At 38.0% G+C, this 24,708-nt stretch overlaps 1 protein-coding gene across 1 annotated transcript in view; it reads left to right on the top strand.

The window, feature by feature from the left end:
* LOC126475487 (fatty acid synthase-like) overlaps positions 1–24,708 on the top strand; it is a 412,274-nt gene that overhangs the window by 316,001 nt on the left and 71,565 nt on the right. The window contains exons 25-27 of the mRNA XM_050103394.1: positions 11,113–11,292; positions 11,446–11,644; positions 15,434–15,617. Coding sequence (XP_049959351.1) covers positions 11,113–11,292; positions 11,446–11,644; positions 15,434–15,617 — 563 coding nt within the window. The remainder of the gene's footprint in view (positions 1–11,112; positions 11,293–11,445; positions 11,645–15,433; positions 15,618–24,708) is intronic.

The raw sequence follows: 24,708 nt of genomic DNA, 5'->3' as shown, positions 1-24,708 counted from the left end.
ACTCCTTAAAATAACATTATATCTTGAACTTTTTTTTGAAGTTATGCTTGCTAACAGGTCCGTGGAACAATGTCTAAAACAGAGCCACAGTTGGAGTCATGAATGACAGTGGTCTTGTTTAGGGTGGTTCTGCTCACCTATGTCACACATTCTCTGACAGGCAGTGAGTGTTCAGTGGTGTTCTGAGCAATCTGCTGTGAATCTTGTAGCCAATGCAAGCTTTAAACATGATTTTAGCAAGTTATTTAGTGAATTTTTGTTCTGTTTGTTGTTAGAAGCATACTTTTACAGCATAAACCCTTTCTTCAAGCACAAAAGTAAATTTACACTCATTCCTCAACTGTTGCTTTTCACTTGAAACACTGTAACCCCAGTTTGCGCCTCGAGCTGCATGAACCATTATTGTTTGTGACTAGGACTAAAATGTGCAACAGATGTTGACTATGTAGAGCATTGCTGAAGGAGAAACTAAATGGAACACAATAAGGCACTTATAAATTACACAAAACTTACTATTACACCATAGCAGATGGCTTTGTAATAGAGAAGTGTACATTGCAGTCACAAAATGTCAAACATGACGTGGAAGAAACAGCTCAATAAGCAGGGAAAAGTGGAAATTTTGCTCTAATTGCTTAGCGGCTTATGGAGAAATAATTTCTTGAAAAGATATTGCTACCAAAATTTGCAGACTATACAACTGTAGCTCACAATTTACTATGAAATAAGTTACTCAACTGTAGCTCACAATTTCCTATGAAATAAGTTACTCAAGTAAACACACACTGAAACTAAGATGTGATTGAAGGAGGATACTTATGCCAAAATTTGTGAAAATCTCTAATGAAGTTTACAACCTATAAAATAGTACATTTTGCACACCCTCTAAGACATTTCAGAATACACAATGTATCATGATACACACAAGCCTTGACACAATCAATGGGAGAATGTGGGAAATGACTTGAATAGTAAAATATTAGAATCTTTAATCTGAATTTGGACCTATCTGGCACAGAAAGGATAAATTGGAAACCAGCTTATATACTCAAATAAATGTGTAAAATGCATGGATGTTTTACTTAACTGAATTTGTTAGACTTTTGCACTAGCGTGTCAAAGACAAAGACTGTAGTATCAGTTTGTCCCACGGAACTCAATAAAAATTATGGAGAATAAATGTTCCTGTCAAGCCTGGGTACGTAACTTGTCTTTGCTGCAATTATATCTTCCTGCAAGAAAGTCTTAGGGTCTCCATAATGTCAGGACCTGCTTGTCTTGATTCATCAGATCTACTAAATAATGTGGTTGAAATGAAAATGTACTGAATTCGAAGTTGATGACATAACATTGACTTTACAAAATCAGAGACAACACTACCCATGACAGGGGTGCCACTGATCCTTAAAAAATCAGACGTTGAATACATTCATTGTTTATAACAGTAATTTTGAAGTTTACAGTTAAGAGTTGATTAGATTTCGATGGAGTGGTACAGAATTTGCATTTATAACTCATTGCAATCATTCGACAATAATAAACACGCCAAAATATTGCAGTTATTATTACCAAATACATGAAATAACTTTTCGTAAGAGTATTTGATTTATAAATATTAACAACTTCTTAAACAAAGATTTAATATTTTACTATATTTCTTCATCATTTCCTTTCAGGTACATCAATTTCATTAATTTAGTCAACTAATGTCATTACAAAGTGTGCTAATTAGTTTATTTAAGTTCACGTGTATAGACAGCTAACAGTAACACAACAGTGAACATTGGAAGAATACTTTGGAAATACAAAGTCAAATGCCTGATGCCTACACCACAAGCAAGATATTCAGGGCAGAAATCTCTAAAATGTCAGCTGTTGTAAAGCTTTCTCCAAAGGATACAAATTTGCTACAGTAGGCTAATGCATTTTGGGATTGTGTGCTAAGTGAATCTGCATTGGTTTGGCCATTTGAAATCTGAAATAAATAAAGCAATAAAGCAATTCCCAATTAAGTAAGGGTTCTCAGCCTTGAGTGTGCTCAAAGCTCAATGTAAATCTGTGGAAATATCCGCTAATGCCATGCCAAATGAAGAGCTAAGACCATGTCATGTACATGCATGTTCTCGAGTCTAGCAGACTCCCTAGCCCAACAGTAGTGGCACAATGTTGAAGTTCATTGCTTGTGTCCTAACGGTGCACCTCCCTTCCACATTCCGAGTAGAGCTCTGTCCAAGCACTGCAAGATCAAACTTGACAGCAGGATGGAGGAGATACATAACATGCAACAAGTCAGCTTGCTGAAATACCACTGAATACTCAAGAAAAGTTACAAAATTTCGTTCATTTTCAGTGTTTCTTTCATAATTTGGGACTTAACCATAAATGTATCTGACATCCATACTACATCTTCATGTATGAAGTTCATGGCAGAGGGTACTTCCAATTGTACCACATACTAGGGCTTTTTCCATTTTCATTCATGTATTGAGTATGGGAAAAAATACTGCTGAAATGCCTCTGTATGTTCCAAGGGTAAGAGTCATCTGTATCTTCCAAGAGTAAGAGTTCTACTCAGGCAAGAAGATGACTATTTGTATGTACTGAAATATTTCATGACAAAAGAAACTAATTGTACATATCCACACAATATCTCATTTGTTAGAGTTCAACTTTCCACTAACAGCAATTTAATAGCAGATTTCCACGAAACACTATGTAAATCATAACACTAAGAAGCAATTTTATCATATTCAAGGAAAAGGTTCTACTAACATGACTTGACTAGAGTTTCCACAATTTTCATAAAACTCTGTGGATGAAAGACATGTGCATTTACCCAACATTACTTTCACAAGTTTTGTCCTCTGTCATTATCAAACTAATGAAATAGTGCTTCATCTCTAATGAGTCTGTGGTGGTAGCATATTAAACAAGAAATAGTGGTAATAAAAAATTGTTACTTTAAGTGCAAAATGCAAGATTTATTGGAAAGGTATTGCAGAGCTTTAGCTATTGAATAACTTAATTACTCCATGGGAAAAGAAAACTGTGGTGGTAAATAATCAGTTTCTTTTGATTGTTAATACATATTTTGATGCATGAGAATGTTTCCTATGAAAGGTCTGTAATTATCCTGTCAAACAAGAAATAAATTGTGGAGAGTAAAATTTCAAATGACTATAATCTGTTAGCTAAATTCTTCAAGTAAAAGTTAAATAACAACAAAAATGCTGTAGCTTTTATCATACTAAGCAGAATTCTTTTATAAGATTTGCTGAGGATGTCAAACAGCACAAATCTACCATTTTGATATATTATGAGCCTTGACAAAGCCTTTAACCATGATGATGATGATGAGGTCTCATATTCCGAGGAGCATAGGGGCGATGCGGGAGACCTGCACTGCTGTACTAGGCAAGGTCCTAGTGGAGGTGGTTTGCCATTGCCTTCCTCCAACTGTAATGAGAAATATGTTTAGATTAGATTAGATTAGATTAATTATTCATTCCATAGACCCATAAAAGAGGGAATCCTCCTGAGTATGGAACACGTCAGATAAACACATTAAAAAAATGTAATTAGAAAAACTTGAGTTTTATTAATTTTAATGATCCTCAGTCAGTAAACAGTAAAATTATGTACATGAATTAAATTTAAACTTCTAATATTTACAGGTTTAATACTTACATCTGCTTTCATTAAATCCATCATTCAGACATTTGCTAGTTTCTTGGCTATTACAACCAAGTATTGTCAAAAATTAAAGTAAATTATTCATTTCAGTGATCCTCAGTTAAGAACAGTCAGATTATGTATGAAATTTAAAATTAAACTTCCACTATTTACAGACTTAAGACTTACACATCTGCTTTCGATACATCCATCATTCACACAGTAGGTAATTACTTGGCTGTTACAACCAAGTATTGTCAAAAATTAAAGTATAATAAATTTTCATTAAAATGGTCTACTGCACTTGTTGAGAAACTCATGGATGGAATAGAAGGAGTTGGGCACCAAAAATTCTTTTAAATTATGTTTAAATTATGCCTTGCCTGAAACTAAACTCTTAATGGTTACTGGTAACTTCTTGAAAATATGCGTTGCTGAATACTGGACTCCTTTCTGGGCAAGAGTAAATGATTTTAAATCTTTATGTATATTGTTCTTATTCCTAGTATTGATACTGTGTACTAAGCAGTTACTTGGAAAAAGAGATGTATTATTTTCAATAAACTTCATTAAGGAATAAATATACTGAGAAGCTGAGGTTAATATGCCCAATTCTTTGAATAGTTTTCGACATGATGTTCTTGGATTTACACTACTCATTACTCTTATTATACGCTTCTGTACTCTAAACATTTTTTCTCTGTTTGTGGGGTTACCCCAAAATATGAAACCATGTGACATAATGGAGTGAACATAATAAAAATATGCCAGTTTTTTATATTTATATCTCCTATGTCTGACATCATTCACATTGCAAACACAGACTTGTTTAAGCGCTTCAGCAGTTCGTTAGTATGTTGTGCCCAACTGAATTTATTATCAAGTTGTAATCCCAAGAATTTTACACTCTCAACTTCTCCTATTTCCATGTCATCATATTTTATACACACACCAGAAGGAAATCTCTTGTGAACTAATACAATGTATGGACGTGCAATGCAGTCCTCTTACATGGATAAACATCACCTTCATGATGTGATGTGGAGGGTCACACTGACAAGTTGCATGAGAGGCATAAATTCAAACTCAGAATGTCTTTTATGGGTATGAACTGAGTGGAGAATGTAGCATGTGGAATCCCACAAGTTACGGAACTAGCTACATTCCTCTTCTTAATCTATATAAATTACTTTTCAGTGTCATTAAGAGGCTAATCTTAACTGTAATGCTAGATGATGACATGAATATACTTTCTGTAGCTAGCCTACATGGAATACTTGTACTCCCTGTTGTTTTACAGAATTATCTTCTGGTATGTGCACCTACTGTGAAGAAAGTATTCCTTCAGAAAAAATCAGCGGTAATAATACTGTGAGATGAAGTCTACAAAGGCTCCTTAAAATGTCAGGGATTTCTTACACCCTCTTTTCAAAATGTTTACACCTCAATGCTATTTGTTGCTGTTAAAAAAATCAGTTTCAATTGAACAGAGATTTATATAATCACAATTCACAACAGAAAAATGTACATTTTGCCTCCTTCTGCAGTTATAAGGATTGTCTTGTAAGCTACTGTGAAGTAGTCTATCTTCAACAGCTCCCATCAGGAATAAAGTAAGAAACTGGGAATCCATAGCTCATCAAGCATCTCCAGAACTTACAGCTGGGCCAAGAAGACCTCATGGTCAGCTTTGGCAATGTAGCTCTCTTTGTAAAGGCGCATATAGGAGACTCCCTGTGCTTCATAGGAGAAAAGTGTGGACCAGCACAAATGAAACTGTTTGAACCAATCCTAAAGTCAACCTATTTTCTGTTTGATGGAAATTACTATGAACAAACAGATAGAGCACCAGTGGTCTGCCCACTGTGACCAGTAGTGGCCAATATGCGTATGGAGGCACCTGAAGATGAAGCCTTCAAGTCAGCAGTCTGCAAGCACTCATGTTTCTCCTGGTTTGTAGATGATACATTCATAACGTGGCTGCATGGATGACATCACCAATAAGACTTCCTAAAACACATGATGTCATTGCTACAGAACATAAAATTCATGATCGAGATAGAAAAAAACAAACAACTTCCACTTCAGGATGTACTCAACGATCAAAGACCAGATGGAACACTAGAACACAGTGTCTATGATAAATTGACACATACTACCATATATTTGTATGCCTCCATCTGTCATGCTTCTTCACAACAAGAACATGTCCTTAGCACATTAGGGCACATAGCACATGAACTCTCAGACAGTGACTGTCTAACAGCTGATTTCTTGCACTTAAAGTCTGTAGTCCATATGAATGGTTACAGCCACTACAAGATACAACATACCTTAGGATCAAAGAACTTGAGGTGAAGCTTGCTGAGGGTGAATAGATGCCTGTCGTGATGGCATTTATCCTGTACACTGGGATACATCAGCAAAATTCCTAAGAATGCCCTGGAAACACAGCTCAAAGTTCATATTCCACCCACTAGCCAAGATGATAGCCTTACTGGGAACAGTCAAGAGTGATTTAGGACTCCAGAAACTGGGATTCCAATGCATCCCTTGCCAGTGTGGGAAAATATATGTATCCAGACAGTCTGGATGGTACAGGAGAGATGCACTGAGCATAAACATCATGAACAGCTGACAAAGTCCACTGTGGCAGGTCACCCATCTGCCTTGGACATGCTGTGAATTATGATGCATCAAGTTGTTGCAACAGTCCAACACATTCTGGGATTGTATTCTAAAAGAGGCTGTAGACATCTGACTACATGAAGGACTAACAAATAAAGACAATGGCTTTTTATGAAGCAAGGCTTAGTATCCAGCATTGAACATGACCAGAGCACAGTTGCAATCTACACTGGAATCCACTCCAGTCATAACAACTGAAGGAGATGAGGATTCACTGGTGACACGCCAGCAGAAATCCACGTCTGACATCAGCTGTGTTGCTACAGAGGACCCTGGATCGACTACCGAGGTCTTGCTTCCCCAAACACAGCACCAGATCCACACCCAGAGGTGGCCACTTGGAGGGGGTGGGGGCAGAAAATATAAAGGCGGCACCCAGCAGAAGTCAATCATTCATCAGGATTGCCTGAAAATGACAAGAAGTCAGCTTGTCAAAATATCATACCTTCTGAACAACACAACCTGGCTAAATAATTGAGAAATATTCAAGGCTTTTCTACACAGGAAAACCTAAAATTACATAAAAAGTTTTCCATTGGCACTCATTTTTACAAATTGTTTGTTTGTATACAGGGCCTTCATTTTAACTGAAGACTTTGAAATATTTCGAAAACTTCACATCAGATCAAAAAAAGTTATAATTCCAATTTGTTTGTCTTGGACAGGGACATCTAATGATAACACACTTGACTCCCCATCCCGGGGGACAATTTTGAAATCTTCAATGGCAAAATCTACATACGTTTTGTCTTAAGCATTTTCTTCATTCTGTGTTGTAATTGGAGGAATAGAAATGGGTACACACTCATAATTTACGACATGCTACTCAATGGCCCCAAATATCCAATGGCACGTGGGACCCCATTCACAACGTTGTAGTCCTGCAATATATCTAACATGGCCATGTAGCAAAGCACGGAGTATCGTAACAGGCAGCACACTGTGAACGGAGCTCACGTATCATTCAGATGTACAACAGATAGCAGTTCTAAACTTTACAATACTTGCACATTGTTTATTGGCTGCACACCTTCTTATCATTTGGAGAACAGACGTGCAAGTGGATGATGAATGTTGTAACTGCAGAAGAAAAAATTGAAATGATTGTGATCTGCAAAACATGTAGGAGAATTGTTGAGGATGCAGTTGTCTCATATGCTGAGAATTTTCCAGAGAAAGCTCACTCTCATTCTTTCTTTTACAAGGTGGTGAACACCTGTATGTTGGATGGCAGCATACAGACCAGCAAAAGGAAATGAAGGAAACATGTTACAGGAGAAGATAATGAAATAGCTGTACAAACAGCAGTGCACCATAACTCATGGATAAGCAACTCGCAATTACACCACAAATCCGGTATGTCCATAGGCAGTATTGTCACAATAGTGATGTGTCACTGCATCGAGAATTTCTTGGCACTGGTTTCCAGAATCGGGTAGTGTTTTGTGAGTGGGCACAGCAACAAATGCAGCCGAGTCCCACATTCTCTGCCGAGGTACTATTTTCCAATGAGTTCATTTACAAACCATGGTAGCATTAACCAGCATAATATGCATTACTTCAGACTAGACAATCCCCATTGGTTATGGCAAGTTGACCATCAATGACCTTGGTGAGTTAATGTATAGTGTCACATCATGGGTAACAAACTCATTGATCCATATTTTATTGATGGCAGATTGAATGGACACAAATATCAAAGGTTTTTGGAACAAGAACTACTGGAACTATTGCAGGATGTTGCCCTTGACATTTGACAACTTATATGGTTTCAGTATGACGGTTGTCCAGCGCATTATGCACTTGAAGCACAGGAGGTATTAGACCGTGTTTACACTGGTCGGTAGATCGGACGTCCTGTTGATTGGCCTGCTAGGTAGCCAGATTTGATGTTGCTAGATTTCTTTCTGTGAGGATATTTAAAAGCTAATGTGTACCAACAAGTGCCAACAGGCCGTGAAGACATGGTCAACTGCATCAGAAATGCTTGTGCTGTCATTTCCACAGGTATGCTTCTGTTTTATGTATGCTCATTTGAAAAGCAGACCACTTAGTGTGTTGAATTTTGCAGAACTACTTTTGAACACTTACTCTAAATGGAAAAGTAGAGTAGTGTTTACCTCTAGCCATGGCCACAGTTGTGCATTGAGTAGTCCCCTTTTTGATATGTTGGAGGAATACAGTGTTTTGAATGGAGTTTCCAATTAGAAGTTATGAAATACTGGCTTGTCCTACCCTTGCAGCATGGAGGTGGGGTCTCAAATGCCATTCAATATTCAAGGCTCATTGACTAGCATGTCATAAATTATGATTATGTGCCCATTTCTATTCCTCCAATTACAGCGCCATCTGTGGCAAAACACAGAAAATGCTTCAGACAAAACATATGTAGATTTTTCAGAAGAATCATAATCTGCAACAAAAATGGGGGTTCCCATTGAAGATTTCAAAGTTGACCCCCACCACCCATGCATGGAGTGGGGTGGGGGGGCTGAGTGTGGTATCATTGGATGTCACTCTCCAAGATAATAATAATAATAATAATAAAAGATTATAACTCTTTTTGATCTGATGTGTAGTTTTCAAGATATTTCAATGTCTTCAGTTAAAATGAACATCCTGTATAATCAGTAATGGAGACGCCTGATAGCTGGGCAGCACATTTAATTTTTCTTAGTAATGAACATCTATTAATATGGCGTGTTGGTAACTGTTGCTCTTTCCAAGTATAAACATTATTAAGTGAATGTATCATTGGCATAAATGTTGGTATGCATACAGCAATACTTAACTGATTTAGTCTTGTTAGAGGTGGTATATATTTGTCTTCCTCCAACCTCTGAACCAGTTTACTCTACCAGTTATTGTGGGACCTATAGTTTAACACTGACTCCAAACCAAGGTGTAACTTGGTATTTTTCACATTTTAAAATTATTTCCAGAAGTGTAGGAAATGATAAGTGAAGGAGGGAGGGGGGGGGCCAGTAGTCATTTCATTTTTTTTTTTTTTTTTTTTTTTTTTTTTTTTTTTTTTTTTTTTTTTTTTTTTTTAAAAAAATAGTGTGAATGATTACAAAGAGATTATAGTTGTTAATGTTAACTAATTATCAGTTCAGTTTCAGACAGCTGACAATATATAATCAAAAGTGCCTGCAGCACTCTGTAGGGTGAATGGTGTTGTTGCAGGCTGGTTGGCAGCGACCCATTTTGGTGAAGGCTCACATGCTGCAGCTTCCACCCTGGCAAGTAGGAAGAGCATCAGCACTTCATGATGCTGATGTTAGGTAGAGTGACTGGCGATGACCCCACAGTTTGACACAGTCTACATGTCAGCAGCACTATATGTTGTGCTTCAATGGTGTTCTGCAGTGCTGGACGCCCGCATTTAGATGACTCAGGCTGAGCTTGCACCCATCGTGAAGGCATAGGATGAGTGCCACATGTGGGACACAGCCTGCTGTTCCCTGGCAGGAATCAGACACAGTAGGCACAGATGGTCAATTAGTTGTATTTTGGGAGCAAGTCCCGCAAGCAGACCCATTGCAGGTGGCACCTGGCGTAACCTGGTCTTGAACCCATGGCTAGAGCTGGCACTATGCAGTCATCTCGTCATCTGATATGTCCCTGGTGTGATAATGGTGCTGCTGGATTACCAATTAATCTACCTAGAAATTCATTGCTATTTATATGGCTTGGGTGTGCACTTGTTACATTAAAACCCCACACTCAGTCATGTAGCTCATAACAAGAGTTTTACCATGGTGTGGTCATACCATTCTGCCCACTCTGGCCATTATCATGGCACAGTGCAGTTTTCTGCTGAATATGGCTAGCCCATCTTGCAAATGCTTTGTGTACATGTTGCTATGACCTATATGATGCCACACTATGCTTACTTCCCAGTGGTAACTTAAAGCGATGTTACACTGTGACTCCTTACAAATTATTCCAAGTTCTACTAAAACTAGGTTGTGATATTACAGTAATTATGTACATGGTACCATGATCCATTTCAAAGCTCTCTTTTAGGATATACTATATGAAACGTGATGACTGACTGAATGAATTAATATAATGAGGTGTTCATAAGAATGATCATTAAGAACAACCTAGCAATCAAGTAAATAAAGTGGTGGTTCAAGAACATGTATTAATTCACCATGTAATCCACAGTTGAGAAGCATTTAATCTACCAGCATGGGTTATATTTTCTAGTATTACAATTTTCAAAGTAGCCTGTAACAATGGTACAGATATACTTTGTACATCCTGCCAGTCCATATTTGGCAAATATCTCTTAATTTATCAACTCCTGCTTAACGTAAGATGTGTATGGACTCATTTTTCAGTTACCAGATTTACATTTATAGCTTATAAACGAATTGAACATCTACCTTTCTCCTTAGTCTGTTTATTTTAAATGTGTTTCTTGACTCATTAAAAATAAATGCATAATTCAAAGTACAAGAAATCAGTAGCTGTAGAAACAATTACTAATATGATCATGAAGAGATTTATTTATATGTGCAGTACTTTTTAAGCTGAAACTTCCATAAAAGCCATTCAAATATGAGACAAACTTTATCATCCTGATAGTCAGCAAGGTCAATGTGCAAAGCAAGAAAAATAAAAGCACAATAACTTTCATGAAACTGTATGTACAATATGCACCTTCCTTTGTAATTTTCTCTTGGTTTATAAATGAATGAATGGCTTTTGGACACTTTCCCAGCATTTCTTTTGTTATTTCAGGCATATTATGCTCTCATCATAAGAGGAAGGCTGAAACATGGAGAGACTGTTCTGATTCATGCAGGTAGTGGTGGTGTGGGGCAGGCAGCTATCTCAATTGCACTGCACATGAATTGTACTGTGTATACTACAGTTAGTAACCATCATAAAAAACAAACACTTTGTTCAATATTCCCACAGGTAAGAGCTATAGTCAGCTTATGCATGATAAACAAGACTTGGAGTGATAAAATTATTGTACTGATAAATGCATTATTTCTTGGCAGTATATAAAAGTAACTCTCAAGAGATGCTTGTGCTTCTGTTGACTTTGTTTTCTCTTTTTTATCCCAGCTTAAGGAATGCAACTTTGCAAATTCAAGAGATACAAGCTTTGAACAACATATTCTGAAGGAAACTCAAGGAAGAGGGGTGGATCTTGTTCTCAATTCTCTTTCTGGAGATAAACTACAAGCCTCAGTTCGATGTGTTGCTGAATATGGACGTTTCATTGAAATTGGCCAATATGATCTGTATACAGACAAACAACTAGGTAAAATTTGTTTCTGTTCATTAAAACAAATGCACAGTAAGAGCTCACACTTACCTGTTCTGCAAGATGCAACTGTTGATCAGAACTCTATCAATCTCATGATTAAAGCAACAGAATTATTCATAAACCAATGATTTTGTAGGAGGCAGATTTATGTATGAAATAATGCTTCTTCACTGTGTATAATTACTGCTTGGTGTTAGTAATTTCAATGCCAGAAGAAGATAAAATAGCAATCTTACTTTTTTAAACACTTTCTATGTTCTTAACATGTGTCAAGTTCTAAGTTATAACTTCATCACTTTGTTCAGATTTTTAAGTAATTTCTGTTTTCATAGTTAACTGTCATAATATTATAATTTGGGAGAGTAGATACTTGTTGCAGTCCTCATAAAAACAGGTGACTTATCGTAGCTTCTAATTGTGACAATTTCCTGTTTGAATCCCTTACTTGTACATGCACATCTCCTAAGTAAGAATATGTGATGTATCAAGTTACATTATTCTTTACAGAACATCGGATTTCAATTTTCACAGTGGAAAGCTTTGAACTAATGATTCTTCTGGTTCATCACCTTTAATATATTATAATTTTCTGAAAGTCGGGTGCCTACAAATCAAAATACTACCAACACTACCAGATCATCTTCATGATCTGGACTCACAGTGAAGAAGAACTCCAGAATTTCCTCTCCAACCTCAACTCCTTTGGTTCCATCAGATTCACCTGGTCCTACTCCAAATCCCATGCCACTTTCCTTGACGTTGACCTCCACCTGTCCAATGGCCAGCTTCACACGTCTGTCCACATCAAACCCACCAACAAGCAACAGTACCTCCATTATGACAGCTGCCACCCATTCCACATCAAACGGTCCCTTCCCTACAGCCTAGGTCTTCATGGCAAACGAATCTGCTCCAGTCTGGAATCCCTGAACCATTACACCAACAACCTGACAACAGCTTTCGCATCCCGTAACTACCCTCCCGACCTGGTACAGAAGCAAATAACCAGAGCCACTTCCTCATCCCCTCAAACCCAGAATCCCCCACAGAAGAACCACAAAAGTGCCCCACTTGTGACAGGATACTTTCCGGAACTGGACCAGACTCTGAATGTGGCTCTCCAGCAGGGATACGACTTCCTCAAATCCTGCCCTGAAATGAGATCCATCCTTCATGAAATCCTCCCCACTCCACCAAGAGTGTCTTTCCGCTGTCCACCTAACCTTCGTAACCTGTTAGTTCATCCCTATGAAATCCCCAAACCACCTTCCCTATCCTCTGGCTCCATCCTTGTAACCGCCCCCGGTGTAAAACCTGTCCCATGCACCCTCCCACCACCACCTACTCCAGTCCTGTAACCCGGAAGGTGTACACGATCAAAGGCAGAGCCACATGTGAAAGCACCCACGTGATTTACCAACTGATCTGCCTACACTGTGATGCATTCTATGTGGGAATGACCAGCAATAAACACAGGCAGACAGTGTTTGTTGGTAATGAGGATCACCCTGTGGCTAAACATGCCTTGGTGCACGGCCAGCACATCTTGGCACAGTGTTACACCGTCCGGGTTATCTGGATACTTCCCACCAACATCAACCTATCCGAACTCTGGAGATGGGAACTTGCTCTTCAATATATCCTCTCTTCCCGTTACCCACCAGGCCTCAATCTCCGCTCATTTCAAGTTGCCGCCACTCATACCTCACCTGTCATTCAACATCATCTTTGCCTCTGCACTTCCGCCTCGACTGACATCTCTGCCCAAACTCTTTGTCTTTAAATATGTCTGCTTGTGTCTGTATATGTGTGTGTGTGCGAGTGTATACCCGTCCTTTTTTTCCCCCTAAGGTAAGTCTTTCCGCTCCCGGGATTGGAATGACTCCTTACCCTCTGCCTTAAAACCCACTTCCTTTCGTCTTTCCCTCTCCTTCCCTCTTTCCTGATGAGGCAACAGTTTGTTGCGAAAGCTTGAATTTTGTGTGTATGTATGTGTCTGTTTGTGTTTCTATCAACCTGCCAGCGCTTTCGTGTGTGTGTGTGTGTGTGTGTGTGTGTGTGTGTGTATATATATATATATATATATAAAAAACAAAGATGAGGTGACTTACCGAACGAAAGCACTGGCAGGTCGATAGACACACAAACAAACACAAACATACACACAAAATTCAAGCTTTCGCAACAAACTGTTGCCTCATCAGGAAAGAGGGAAGGAGAGGGGAAGACGAAAGGAAGTGGGTTTTAAGGGAGAGGGTAAGGAGTCATTCCAATCCCGGGAGCGGAAAGACTTACCTTAGGGGGAAAAAAGGACAGGTATACACTCGCACACATGCACATATCCATCCACACATACAGACACAAGCAGACATGTCTATATATATATATATATTGGCTTATGCCTCAATTCTGTCAGCATACTGCCTCACCAGACCTGTCTCTCCCTCTCTGCATGACATCACATCATCACATGCCCAAGCTGCAGCCTGGAGTGGCCCACCAGTGTACGAGGACAAAGTTCCAGAAGGTGAGCTTTGCTCTAGTAGAGCAGCTGGCAGCTGGCTGGGCTCGTGGGCTGCTTGCCAACCCTTAGTGTGGAGATGCCTGGTGGGTCCCCCTCATCATAGTCAATCTGCTGGGCTGTGAATACCTCTGCTGAAAAGTCACAGCTATATATATGAGATAGCGGCTCATCTGTTGTGCCGCTGCACTGCTTCCAGTCGCATTTCAGACATTTCTGTCCACCATTGGGGAAACTGCTTCTGTAAGATCCCTGTCTTATTGCTGCGCTGGCAGGTTCACAGTATTGGCCTTTGTGTGCCTCGCATTGTATAAAGAGTCCCATTACTGTAACTGACTTATCTGCTGCCTGCGGCTTCTGCAATGCTGGACTGTCGTATTTCCACAGAATTGGCAAAAAATGGTGATAAAACAACAATAAGTTTCTCATGCAGCATTTAATTTGTAAATGATCTGCAGTCTTATCAGCATGCGTCTACATACTGAACTATTAAATGAGACCCCCTTTCAACCATACTGTGTTGACTGCAGCAACCGACCCTGACAGTAGAAGTTTTACCCAAATTGAGACACTCATAGGGAAATGGTAGATCCTTGGCCTAGTGGTTCTTGATGAGCTCAGTTGTTGCATCTGCCATTAATCATATGACAGTGATGAAATTGTGAAAGATCTGATGTGTGACATGTCTTGCAGAGACGAGTCTGACTGACAATATCACAGCCATTTGCTTGCATTCACTGATTTTGCAAAAGTGCTCCCTCTTCATGTGACACATACCTCTACTTCAATTTCTCTCCAGTGTAAATGGGTAAAATCATATCACTTTTCACTGGTTGTATTAACCTGATGTGTGACCATCTTTTGTGTGTGTAATAATACAAATACCTGTTACAACATTCACTAATTCATTGACTACTATCTTACAATCATATGAACATAAGTATTCAAACCCTTTTTCATTTAAACTCACCCTCAGTACTTTTGAAATAATCCTATCACTTTATTACGATTTCCCTACCACAATGAAACTTCGAACATTTCACATTCTAACTTTTATCACGTGCAATTAGCCAGCACAATGTGTATTTATTTATTATGATGATAATATAACAAAATCAAACATTAGAAGTCAAAGGTGCTAACAGCTAATCTCAGTGACACAGAGAATTCTGTTAACAATATAAAAGTGGTTTTATTGCATATTTTTTTACAATAAACTCTAAGTTGTTTGCTAATTTTTTAAGTTAGTGACTTTTTTGTAGGTCTTGGTGTGTTTCTGAAAAATATTTCATTTCATGGAGTCCGTCTGGATGTACTTTTTGGATCTCATCATGATGATGAACTGTATCAGCTGAAAGAGTTAATGGAGGAAGGATTAAGAAAAGGTGTTGTAAAGCCTTTACCCAGGAAAGTGTTTTCAAGAAATCAAGCAGAAGAGGCTTTTAGGTGAATCCTATGATTATTTACTTAAATTTTGTCACAGTTTTGTACTGAAAGTGTTTAATTAAACTGTCATTTTCTCACACTCATCATCATCATCATCATCATCTGCAGCCTCTATCTTCTTCACACTATCCTTTATTCCAATGATCCACCTGTCTGTCAAGTCTTCCTCTTGGTCTCTTGCCTCATATTGTCATTTAGTGTGAATGTCTCAGTACCCAGCCAACTGCCATTCTTTTTTTTAACATGCCCCTTGTATCTTAAACTTGTCTTTTGTCACATTGAGACACTGGCATATCTGTGTGGTTGCTTTTATGAGAGTTAATTAAAAAGAAAGTTTCCTTAATTCTTTGCTGATGAATATATAGCCCTGTTTCGGGTGAAGAATGTAATTTTATTTCATAGTCACTTGTTAGATTTAGAAAGTCTTTAAAATTAGTGAAGCAGTTGTCACATGAGAAAGTGCTTGAAATATTCCTGACAAGAAATATACCTTTTTGATCATCCTTCTTACTACAATCTCACTTCACTTGAACTGTGAATTTTTCCTCTGTAGATATTTCTCCACAGCACCAACAGATAAAATTCTTAAGTGCAGTTAATAAATGTTTGAAGCAATTTATTTATTTATTTATTTAGACATATGATATATTTTAATTCATACATGTTGTGTCATTACATATAGGCCTTGACATTTTGATTATACAGTAACAATTACATACTGTATTCTACAGTTCAGTTACAATTTGAGTAAAACTTTTATAATTACCAAGAGGAGGAAAGCTTTGAAGCAGAACTATGAAAGCAGTTGAATGGACAAATGATACTTGAATTCACATGTAGGGAGTGAAAGATCAGGGTATGAAAATGTCCTGGGAGCAGAAGGATCGGGAAGTAGAAAGGAAGAAGGATAGGGAAATAGAAAGGAAGAAGGAAAGAGAGTGCTGGAATTCTGCAAGAGAAATGGTGTAGTGAAATATAACTCCTGATTTTGGAAGAAAGAGAGCCACAAAGTAACATGGTACAGCTGGAATCTATTGCTGAAATCTTTGATGGATTACATTCTCTATAATTATGAAACAAATAGGGCTGTAACAGATGTAACATTACCACCTCCTGGGGCAGTAGATGGCAACCGCCATCTGCTAGGGATGAGTATAAGAATCACGAAGGAATGAAAGAAGACAGAGAACCAGGAAAGGAGAATTAGAGTTTCATTTTTCTTTACGTAATATAGCATAAAATGTGAAAAGATTGTACAGTTGGGTTATAGTCATACTTTCCCTTTACATTTTGTCACAGCAAATCTACACAATTTCATTTAATTGTTTTTTGCTCTCTCCATCGATAAAGTTTAAGTTGTTGTTTCAGAAACTTTGCACTGTTGTTTTTGTTTACATACAGTTGCATATAGACCAAATTTGTGGAATCATATTTTTGTGTTTATCTGTAATTCAACTCACTTATTCTTAATAAACTATTATGTTTATCATGAGTGAAAAGTGCTTGACTTGCCATAGACCTGCTAGGATGGGGCTTTGGTGTGACAGGTGCTGTAGTTTTTTCCATGTGGGTGACTGTAGTGGCATGGAAGTAGGGGCAGTAAATGAGACTCATCAGTGGTTTTGTTGGATATGTAGTAGAGACAGGAAGATACTAGAACAGGAGGGGAAAATTGCTGCCCTTTGGGCTGAGGAAGACAAGGCCAGGGGAGATCTTGACAGGTTAAGGAGGTAGAACGGCAATGAGAGGTGGGAAGTGGCAACAGGCAACAGGAGGAACAGGCCTAGAACATTGTCTGACAGCTTTGTGGTGAAATATGGGAAACAGATTTGACCTATTGCTTCAGTTAGAAGCTAGTGAGCCACAAGCAGTTGCAGGTGTACATGGGGCACAAAAATCTTTCAGCAGCAAATTGAAAAGTGAGAATGTAGGGAAATCAGTAAAGAGAAAGAAAGTGTTGTTGTTAGGTAGTTCCCATGGAAGAGGTGTTGGCCAACTTTTGTAGGATGAACTAGGATCAGAATACCAGGTCACCAATTTTTTTTTAAATCTTATGCTGGTTTGGAGCAGGTGACAGAGAATTTAGGATCACTTTTCAAAGATTTCACGAAGGAAGACACCATGGTTATAGTGAGTGGGCCAGGTAATAGTGTTGACAGAGATCCTGGGTACAGTATAGAGTGTGACCTGGCAAAGATTGCATCAACATTGAAGCATACTATTGCTGAGTTTGTACCTGTTCTTGGGTGCCATGACCGACCTCATTTGAACTCCTTTATCAGGATAGTTAATTTTGAGCTAGAACTGCTGCTTTATATTGGGTGCAGGGTCACATTTTGTTGTGGTTCCTGTTGATTCTCTCAATAAGTGGGAATACTAGGCATGGCCTTCACCTCACCAGGAGAGGAAAGGGTAAACTGGCTGGGAAAATAGCAGGAAAGTTAAAGGGGGGAGGCACTGTCATGGGTGATAAAATACCAGTGGTTATAGGGTTCAGAAAAGGCCCTTTTTTAGGGTAGGGAGGACAGAAAGAAACCAAGATTTAAGAGAGGTTATGATTGAGACAAACCTTCAGTTTGAGAAAGAAACCAAAAAACATAATTCTAGATTATTACATCAGCATACACAGCTGTTGGTTAAGAATTTTCAGCATCAGTGGTAATTTCAACTCTACCCAATTTTAGCTCAGTCATTGTGAAATATCAGCTATCTTTATTGCATCAGAATATTCGAGGACTGAGAAATAAAATTAATGAATTAATTATCTGCATACATGAATTAAGAGTCCTCAAACCCAGCTGACATAATCTGCTTCTCTGAACATCGTGTGACCACTGGTATAGAACTTTTAAGTGTTACAGGATTTAGGTTAGCATCTCATATTTTTAGAGCAGAAATGGAGAAAGGAGGAGTTGCATATTCATTAGGAACTGTCATAAATTTAAGAACATAGACATTCATAAATTTTGCCTAGAACAGCATATGGAAGCATGTGCAACAGAAGAAGAATTTCATAAATAATCCTTCATAATATTAAGTGTATATCAAGCACCTGCAGGTAATTTTAATCTGTTCATAAATCACATTGAAGCTGTAGCGGCCCATAACCAAAAACAAAGAAATAGTGGTTGCTGGTGACTTCAGTGTAGATTGCCTTAAAGACTCTCCCAATAAGAATGTATTTGATTTAGTAATGCTATCATTCAACTTAATTCCCACTGTAAAGTTCCAAACTAGGATAGCAAATTACTCCCAAACAGCCATTGATAATATCTTTAGAGAAAAGTCCAATGAACAAAATTATATTACAAAACCAGACCATGACATGCAGTTCCTTCTGTTAATTGTTTATACCGAACAGGATATAAAATCTGTTAAATCTGAACTCAAGAGGGTAATCTATAAGCCAAACATTTATTATTTTAGGACACTCCTCAGAGACATTCACTGAAGTGATGTTTACAGTGCTCATGACATGAATGAAAAATATAACACTCTTGCTAATAAAGTGCTTAACTTATTTGAACACTGTTTTCCCCCAAAATTAACCAAGGTTAGATCAAAATCTACAAAGAAGCCTTGGATTACTCAAGGAATAGAGGCATCTTGTAAAACAAAAAGAAAAGTGTATCTGTCAATCTGAAACAGTTCTGACATTGATGCTACATCTACATCTACATTTATACTCTGCAAGCCACCCAACAGTGTGTGGCGGAGGGCACTTTACATGCCACTGTCATTACCTCCCTTTCCTGTTCCAGTCGCGTATTGTTTGCGGGAAGAACGACTGCCTGAAAGCCTCCATGAGCGCTCGAATTTTTTTCATTTTACATTCGTGATCTCCTAGGGAGGTATAAGTAGGGGGAAGCAATATATTCGATACCTCATCCAGAATTGCACCCTCTCGAAACCTGGACAGCCTGCTACACCACGATGCAGAGTGCCTCTCTTGCTGAGTCTGCCACTTGAGTTTGCTAAACATCTCCGTAACACTATCACTCTTACCAAATAACCCTGTAACGAAATGCGCAGCTCTTCTTTGAATCTCCTCTATCTCCTTTGTCAACCCGACCTGGTATGGATCCCACACTGATGAGCAATACTCAAGTATAGGTCGAACGAGTGTTTTGTAAGCCACCTTCTTTGTTGATGGACTACATTTTTTGGACTCTCCCAATGAATCTCAACCTGGCACTCACCTTACCAGCAATTAATTTTATATGATCATTCCACTTCAAATCATTCCGTACGCATACTCCCAGATATTTTACAGAACTAACTGCTACCAGTGTTTGTTCCGCTATCATATAATCACACAATAATGGATCCTTCTTTCTATGTATTCGCAGTACATTACATTTGTCTATGTTAAGGGTCAGTTTCCACTCCCTGCACCAAGTGCCTATCTGCTGCAGATCTTCCTGCATTTTGCTGCAATTTTCTAATGCTGCAACTTGTCTGCTATAGCACATTACAAGAAATACTGCAAAATATTAAGGGCTGTAATACAGACATCAAAGCAAATATATTACAAGGAAAAGATATTCATATCAGGTAACAAAATAAAGACAATATGGGATATAGAGGAGGAGGAGACTGGTAGAACCAGACATGAAGAGGGGCAAATAGCAATAACAGTAAATGATACGTTGGGGACAGATGCTGCAGAACTTTTTAAGAAACATTTTATAACTGTTACTGAAAATATGGGGTTGTCAGGTTCTGTAGATGCTGCCTTGGGATACCTCACACAAGACATTTAAAGTAACTTCCGTAATATTAATTTGACCCTCACTATCTCAGCAGAAGTAATGTCCATCATAATATCTTTAAAATCAAAAACATCTAGTGGGTATGATGAATTATCAACAAAGTTAATTAAAGAATGTGATTCTGAGTTAAGTAACATATTAAGCTATCTGTGTAAACAGTCGTTTATTGGTGGAATATTTCCTGAATGGATGAAATATGCTGAAGTTAAGCCACTGTTTAAGAAGGGAGACAAACAAATAGCATCAAATTTCCATCCAGTTTCACTTTTGCCAGCATTCTCAAAAATTTTAGAAAGGGTAAGATACAGTGGGCTTTATAACCATCTTATCACAAATAACATACTGTCAAAGGCACATTTTGGATTTCTAACAGGTTCTGATATTGAGAAGGCTATCTACACTTACAGAGAAAATGTACTTAAGACATTAGACAGAAAATTGCAGGCAACTGGTATATTTTGTGATGTGTGATTTGTGGACTGTGTAAATCACAATATCCTTTTAAGTAAATTAGAATATTATGACTTAACAAGAAATGCTGCAAAATGGTTCAAATCTTATATCTCTGGCAGGCAACAAAGGGTGTTATTAGGAAAGAGACATATGTTAAGCTACTGGGAACTAATTACATGTAGGGCCCCACAAGGTTCCATCTTAGGGTCCTTACTTTTTCTTGTGTATATCAGTAACAACCCAGATGCCAAGTTTGTTTTGTTTACCAATGATACAAACATTGCAATAAATAGCAAACCAAGTGTAGTCTTAGAAAGGTTGACTAATAAAACATTTTGCGGACATTAATCAGTGGTTCCTGACCATTCTTTGTCACTAAACTTTCCAAAAACACACTACATGCAGTTCACAACTTGTAAGTGGTGTTCCACGAGTATATGCCTAACATATGATAACAAGCAGATAGAGGAAGTGGACAGTGTTAAATTCTGTGGATTACAGCTTGATAATAAATTCAACTGGGAGGAGCACACCACAGAACTCCTGAAGCGTCTAAACAAATCTCTATTTACAATGCGAATTCTGTCAGACATAGGGGATATAAAAATGAAAAAACTGGCATATTATGCTCACTTTCACTCCATAATTTTATATGGGATTATTTTTTGGGGTAATTCATCAAGCCAAGCTAATGTTTCCTGGGCACAAAAACGTGCAATTAGAGTTATATGTGGTGTGAATTTGAGAACACCCTGCAGAGGCCTGTTTAGGGAACTAGGGATACTAACTACTGCTTCCTAATATATTCATTCCTTAATTAAATGTTTCATTAAAAATATATCACATTTTCAAATCAATGGCTCAGTTCATGGATTCAATACTAGAAATAAGAATAATCTTCACAAGGATTTAAAGTCACTTACTCTTGCACAAAAAGGTGTGCAGACTTGACAGAAAGAAATGAAAATGGCAATGGATAAAATGAAAGGAGGAATGGCACTAGGGAAAGGCAAAGTAAGTGTCAAAATGGTGAGGGCAGCAGGGGATGTTGGGAAACAGTGGCTGTATCTTGTGAGAGGAGGGTGGTATGGAATGAAAAGATGATTTAAAAGATTGGAAGAGGGCATTAATTGTTCCTGTATTCAAGAAAGGGAGTAGGAAGGATTGTAGAAACTATAAGGGAGTCACACTGATATCACAGTGTGCCAAGATATATGAAAAGATCCTGGAGAGTAGAATCTGAACAAGGATGATAAGGACAAAATTCAGAGAGGAACAGCATGGCTTCATATTTGGGTGGTCAACTGACCTCATATTTGCAGTGAGACAGTTTCAGGTGCATCACTATAAATTTGGGCAAGATGTTGTGATAGCCTTTCTTGCTATAGAAGAGGCATTTGATAGCGTCTGTAGAAGAAAGGTCTGGGAAGCAGTAGAAAACAAGGGTTTGGAAAAGGAGACAACAAGCAGAGTGGAGGAGATGTGCTGTGAAAGTTTGAGTTGTGTAAAAATATGAAACGAAAGGGCAGATCTGTTCCAACAGACAAGTGATATGAAACAGGGCAGTGCATTGCCACCTCTCCTCTTCACTGTGGTCCTGGATGAGATATTGACTAAGGAGGCAGAGAAAACTGGAAAATACAAGATGAAAGCAACAGTGTTTTCTGATGGCTTGATGATTGGGGAAACAGAGAGGAGGAGATTCGGGAACTGCTGTATGCTTGAGAAGAAAAATGTGAGACATATGATTTGACTTTTAGTGTCAACATATGTGAGATTCTGGTTACAACTAGAAAGAAAGATAGACCAACTAGCAGAATAAGTATTGAAGCTGACCAATTGAAGAAGGTGGAATGTGTTGAGTACTTGTGAAGTACTCATAGTACGCATAGGAAAATGGAAGAAGTGAGAAAGAGCTTAGTGAACTTGGCAGACAGCAGAAGCATTCCTGTGAAGTGTTAGGAGACTATTTTGGAACAAAGATATCCCACAAAAAGTCAAGGAAGTAATATATAGAAGTTACTGCAACCCAATACTGCCCTACGCATCAGAATCATGGGTAATGAAGAAAGAAATGTCAGCAGACTATAGTGATGTGAAATAAAGTTCATCAGAAGTAGGCTAGGAGTAACAATGAAAAATAGGATGTGGACTGAAAGGGTAATGGAAATAGTGAAGAGAAACCCTTGCAGAGAAGAATAGAAACATGAGGACTAAGATGGTTGGGGCATTTAAAAAGAATGGAAAATGAGAATATTCCTAAGATGATACATGAAATAGAGATGCAGAGGAAACAATCAAGAGGAAGGCCAAGGGACAGACAGTGTAGAGAAAAGAGAACTGGACGAGGGTGAATACAGAAAGATGGTAGTAAAACAAGACTAGATGTTGAGGCTTATGTTCCAAACAGATCCAACCTGGGTCTGGAAACTGTTCTAGAAGATGATGATGATGATTCTACAATAATCATTTATTTAAACTTGAAATGTTACAAGTTCAGTTAAACTAACAATTCAGTTGCATAATAGGCCATAGTACGTACAAGAACACACTGTAAACATTTAAAATGTAGCTGCTTGGCTACCCACATACTTAATCTTTTGCATCACAAGGATAACCATGCCACCAACATATTTCCATCATTTTAGTGTCCACTGAATTACAGTTTCATGGTACAGTTGGTGAGATCCAGGCTACAAGTCAAAAGTTCAGAGTTTGATCCTTAGTCAGTCTCAGAACTTTTTCCAACACTAATTTGTTAATAAGACAAATTATGATGAGCTACACTGTGGTTCAGAGTCCACTTTTAACTGTAAGTCTCCAAATAACTGGATGGAAAAGCCAGTTAAAAATTTGCAGGAAAGCAAAGTCATACCATATCCAATGGGAACATGTCTAATAAATAACTGCATGCAAACCAACTTTTGGATTGATGACAGCTTTAGTTTACATATGCACTTAATGGCCAGACATCAGTTTCCTTGCATGCACACTAATGTTTCTCAAAACTGCAATACCAAGAAGGATTGATTGAAATGACCTTTATACTACACACTAATACATTACTGTGCAAACATAATTAATATGTTCAAACTATATATCACAGCAGGTATTGAGAGTTCTGTATTATGTGAAGTCTCCACATGTTGAAATCTGAATCTTCAAGTATTGTAACAAAGAATCAAAGAGGACTTAGATATGTTCCTGAGGAATCTCCCTCTACACAATTCACCTGTGAGAGTTGATTACACACAGGAACTGCAAGAGGATCATGCCAAACAAGTTTTTGGCTAAACATATTGCAGACATGTTCAGCTAGCAATATATCTGGTGAATTTGCAGATCAAAAAAGAACCCGTCATTCATTCACTGAAAAATTTTTGCTTAAATTTTTGTGTATGATGTTGGTCAAAAACCAATCTGTGCCCCAGTTCTACAAATCTTGCAAACATTGTGTACAGTACTTGCATTTTCAGTGCAGCTGTTGCCACAGAGTTGAACATATGTGCCAAGAGCAGCAGCAGTTTCTGTTTATACACATGATTTAGCTATATTTTTGTTCCCCATTCTTCTGCAAAGAAGTGAATAGTATTTGAATCTTTAACTATGTTGACTAGTGTGTACTACCTTATTCTTAGTTTTTGCTTCAATTTTAGCGAATTTTTGTTCTGTGAGCTGACTTTGGAATGTTGTTAAAAACCAGAAATAGCATAGCAGCAGTACTTAGATAGCATCCAGTGACTGCTTGGATTAATGTTATATTCCTTTTGACATACACAAATATTGATTAGAGATGGCTGGGGAGTGCACCTGTTGTTTATGGATGCACAAGGAATTGGCCACTCCCTGTAAACAGCTGGAAGCTC

This window comes from Schistocerca serialis, chromosome 4, assembly GCF_023864345.2.
Source record: "Schistocerca serialis cubense isolate TAMUIC-IGC-003099 chromosome 4, iqSchSeri2.2, whole genome shotgun sequence".
NCBI lineage: Eukaryota > Metazoa > Arthropoda > Insecta > Orthoptera > Acrididae > Schistocerca > Schistocerca serialis.
Note: the sequence above shows the minus strand (reverse complement) of the source record. Positions and strands in the feature narration are given on the sequence as shown.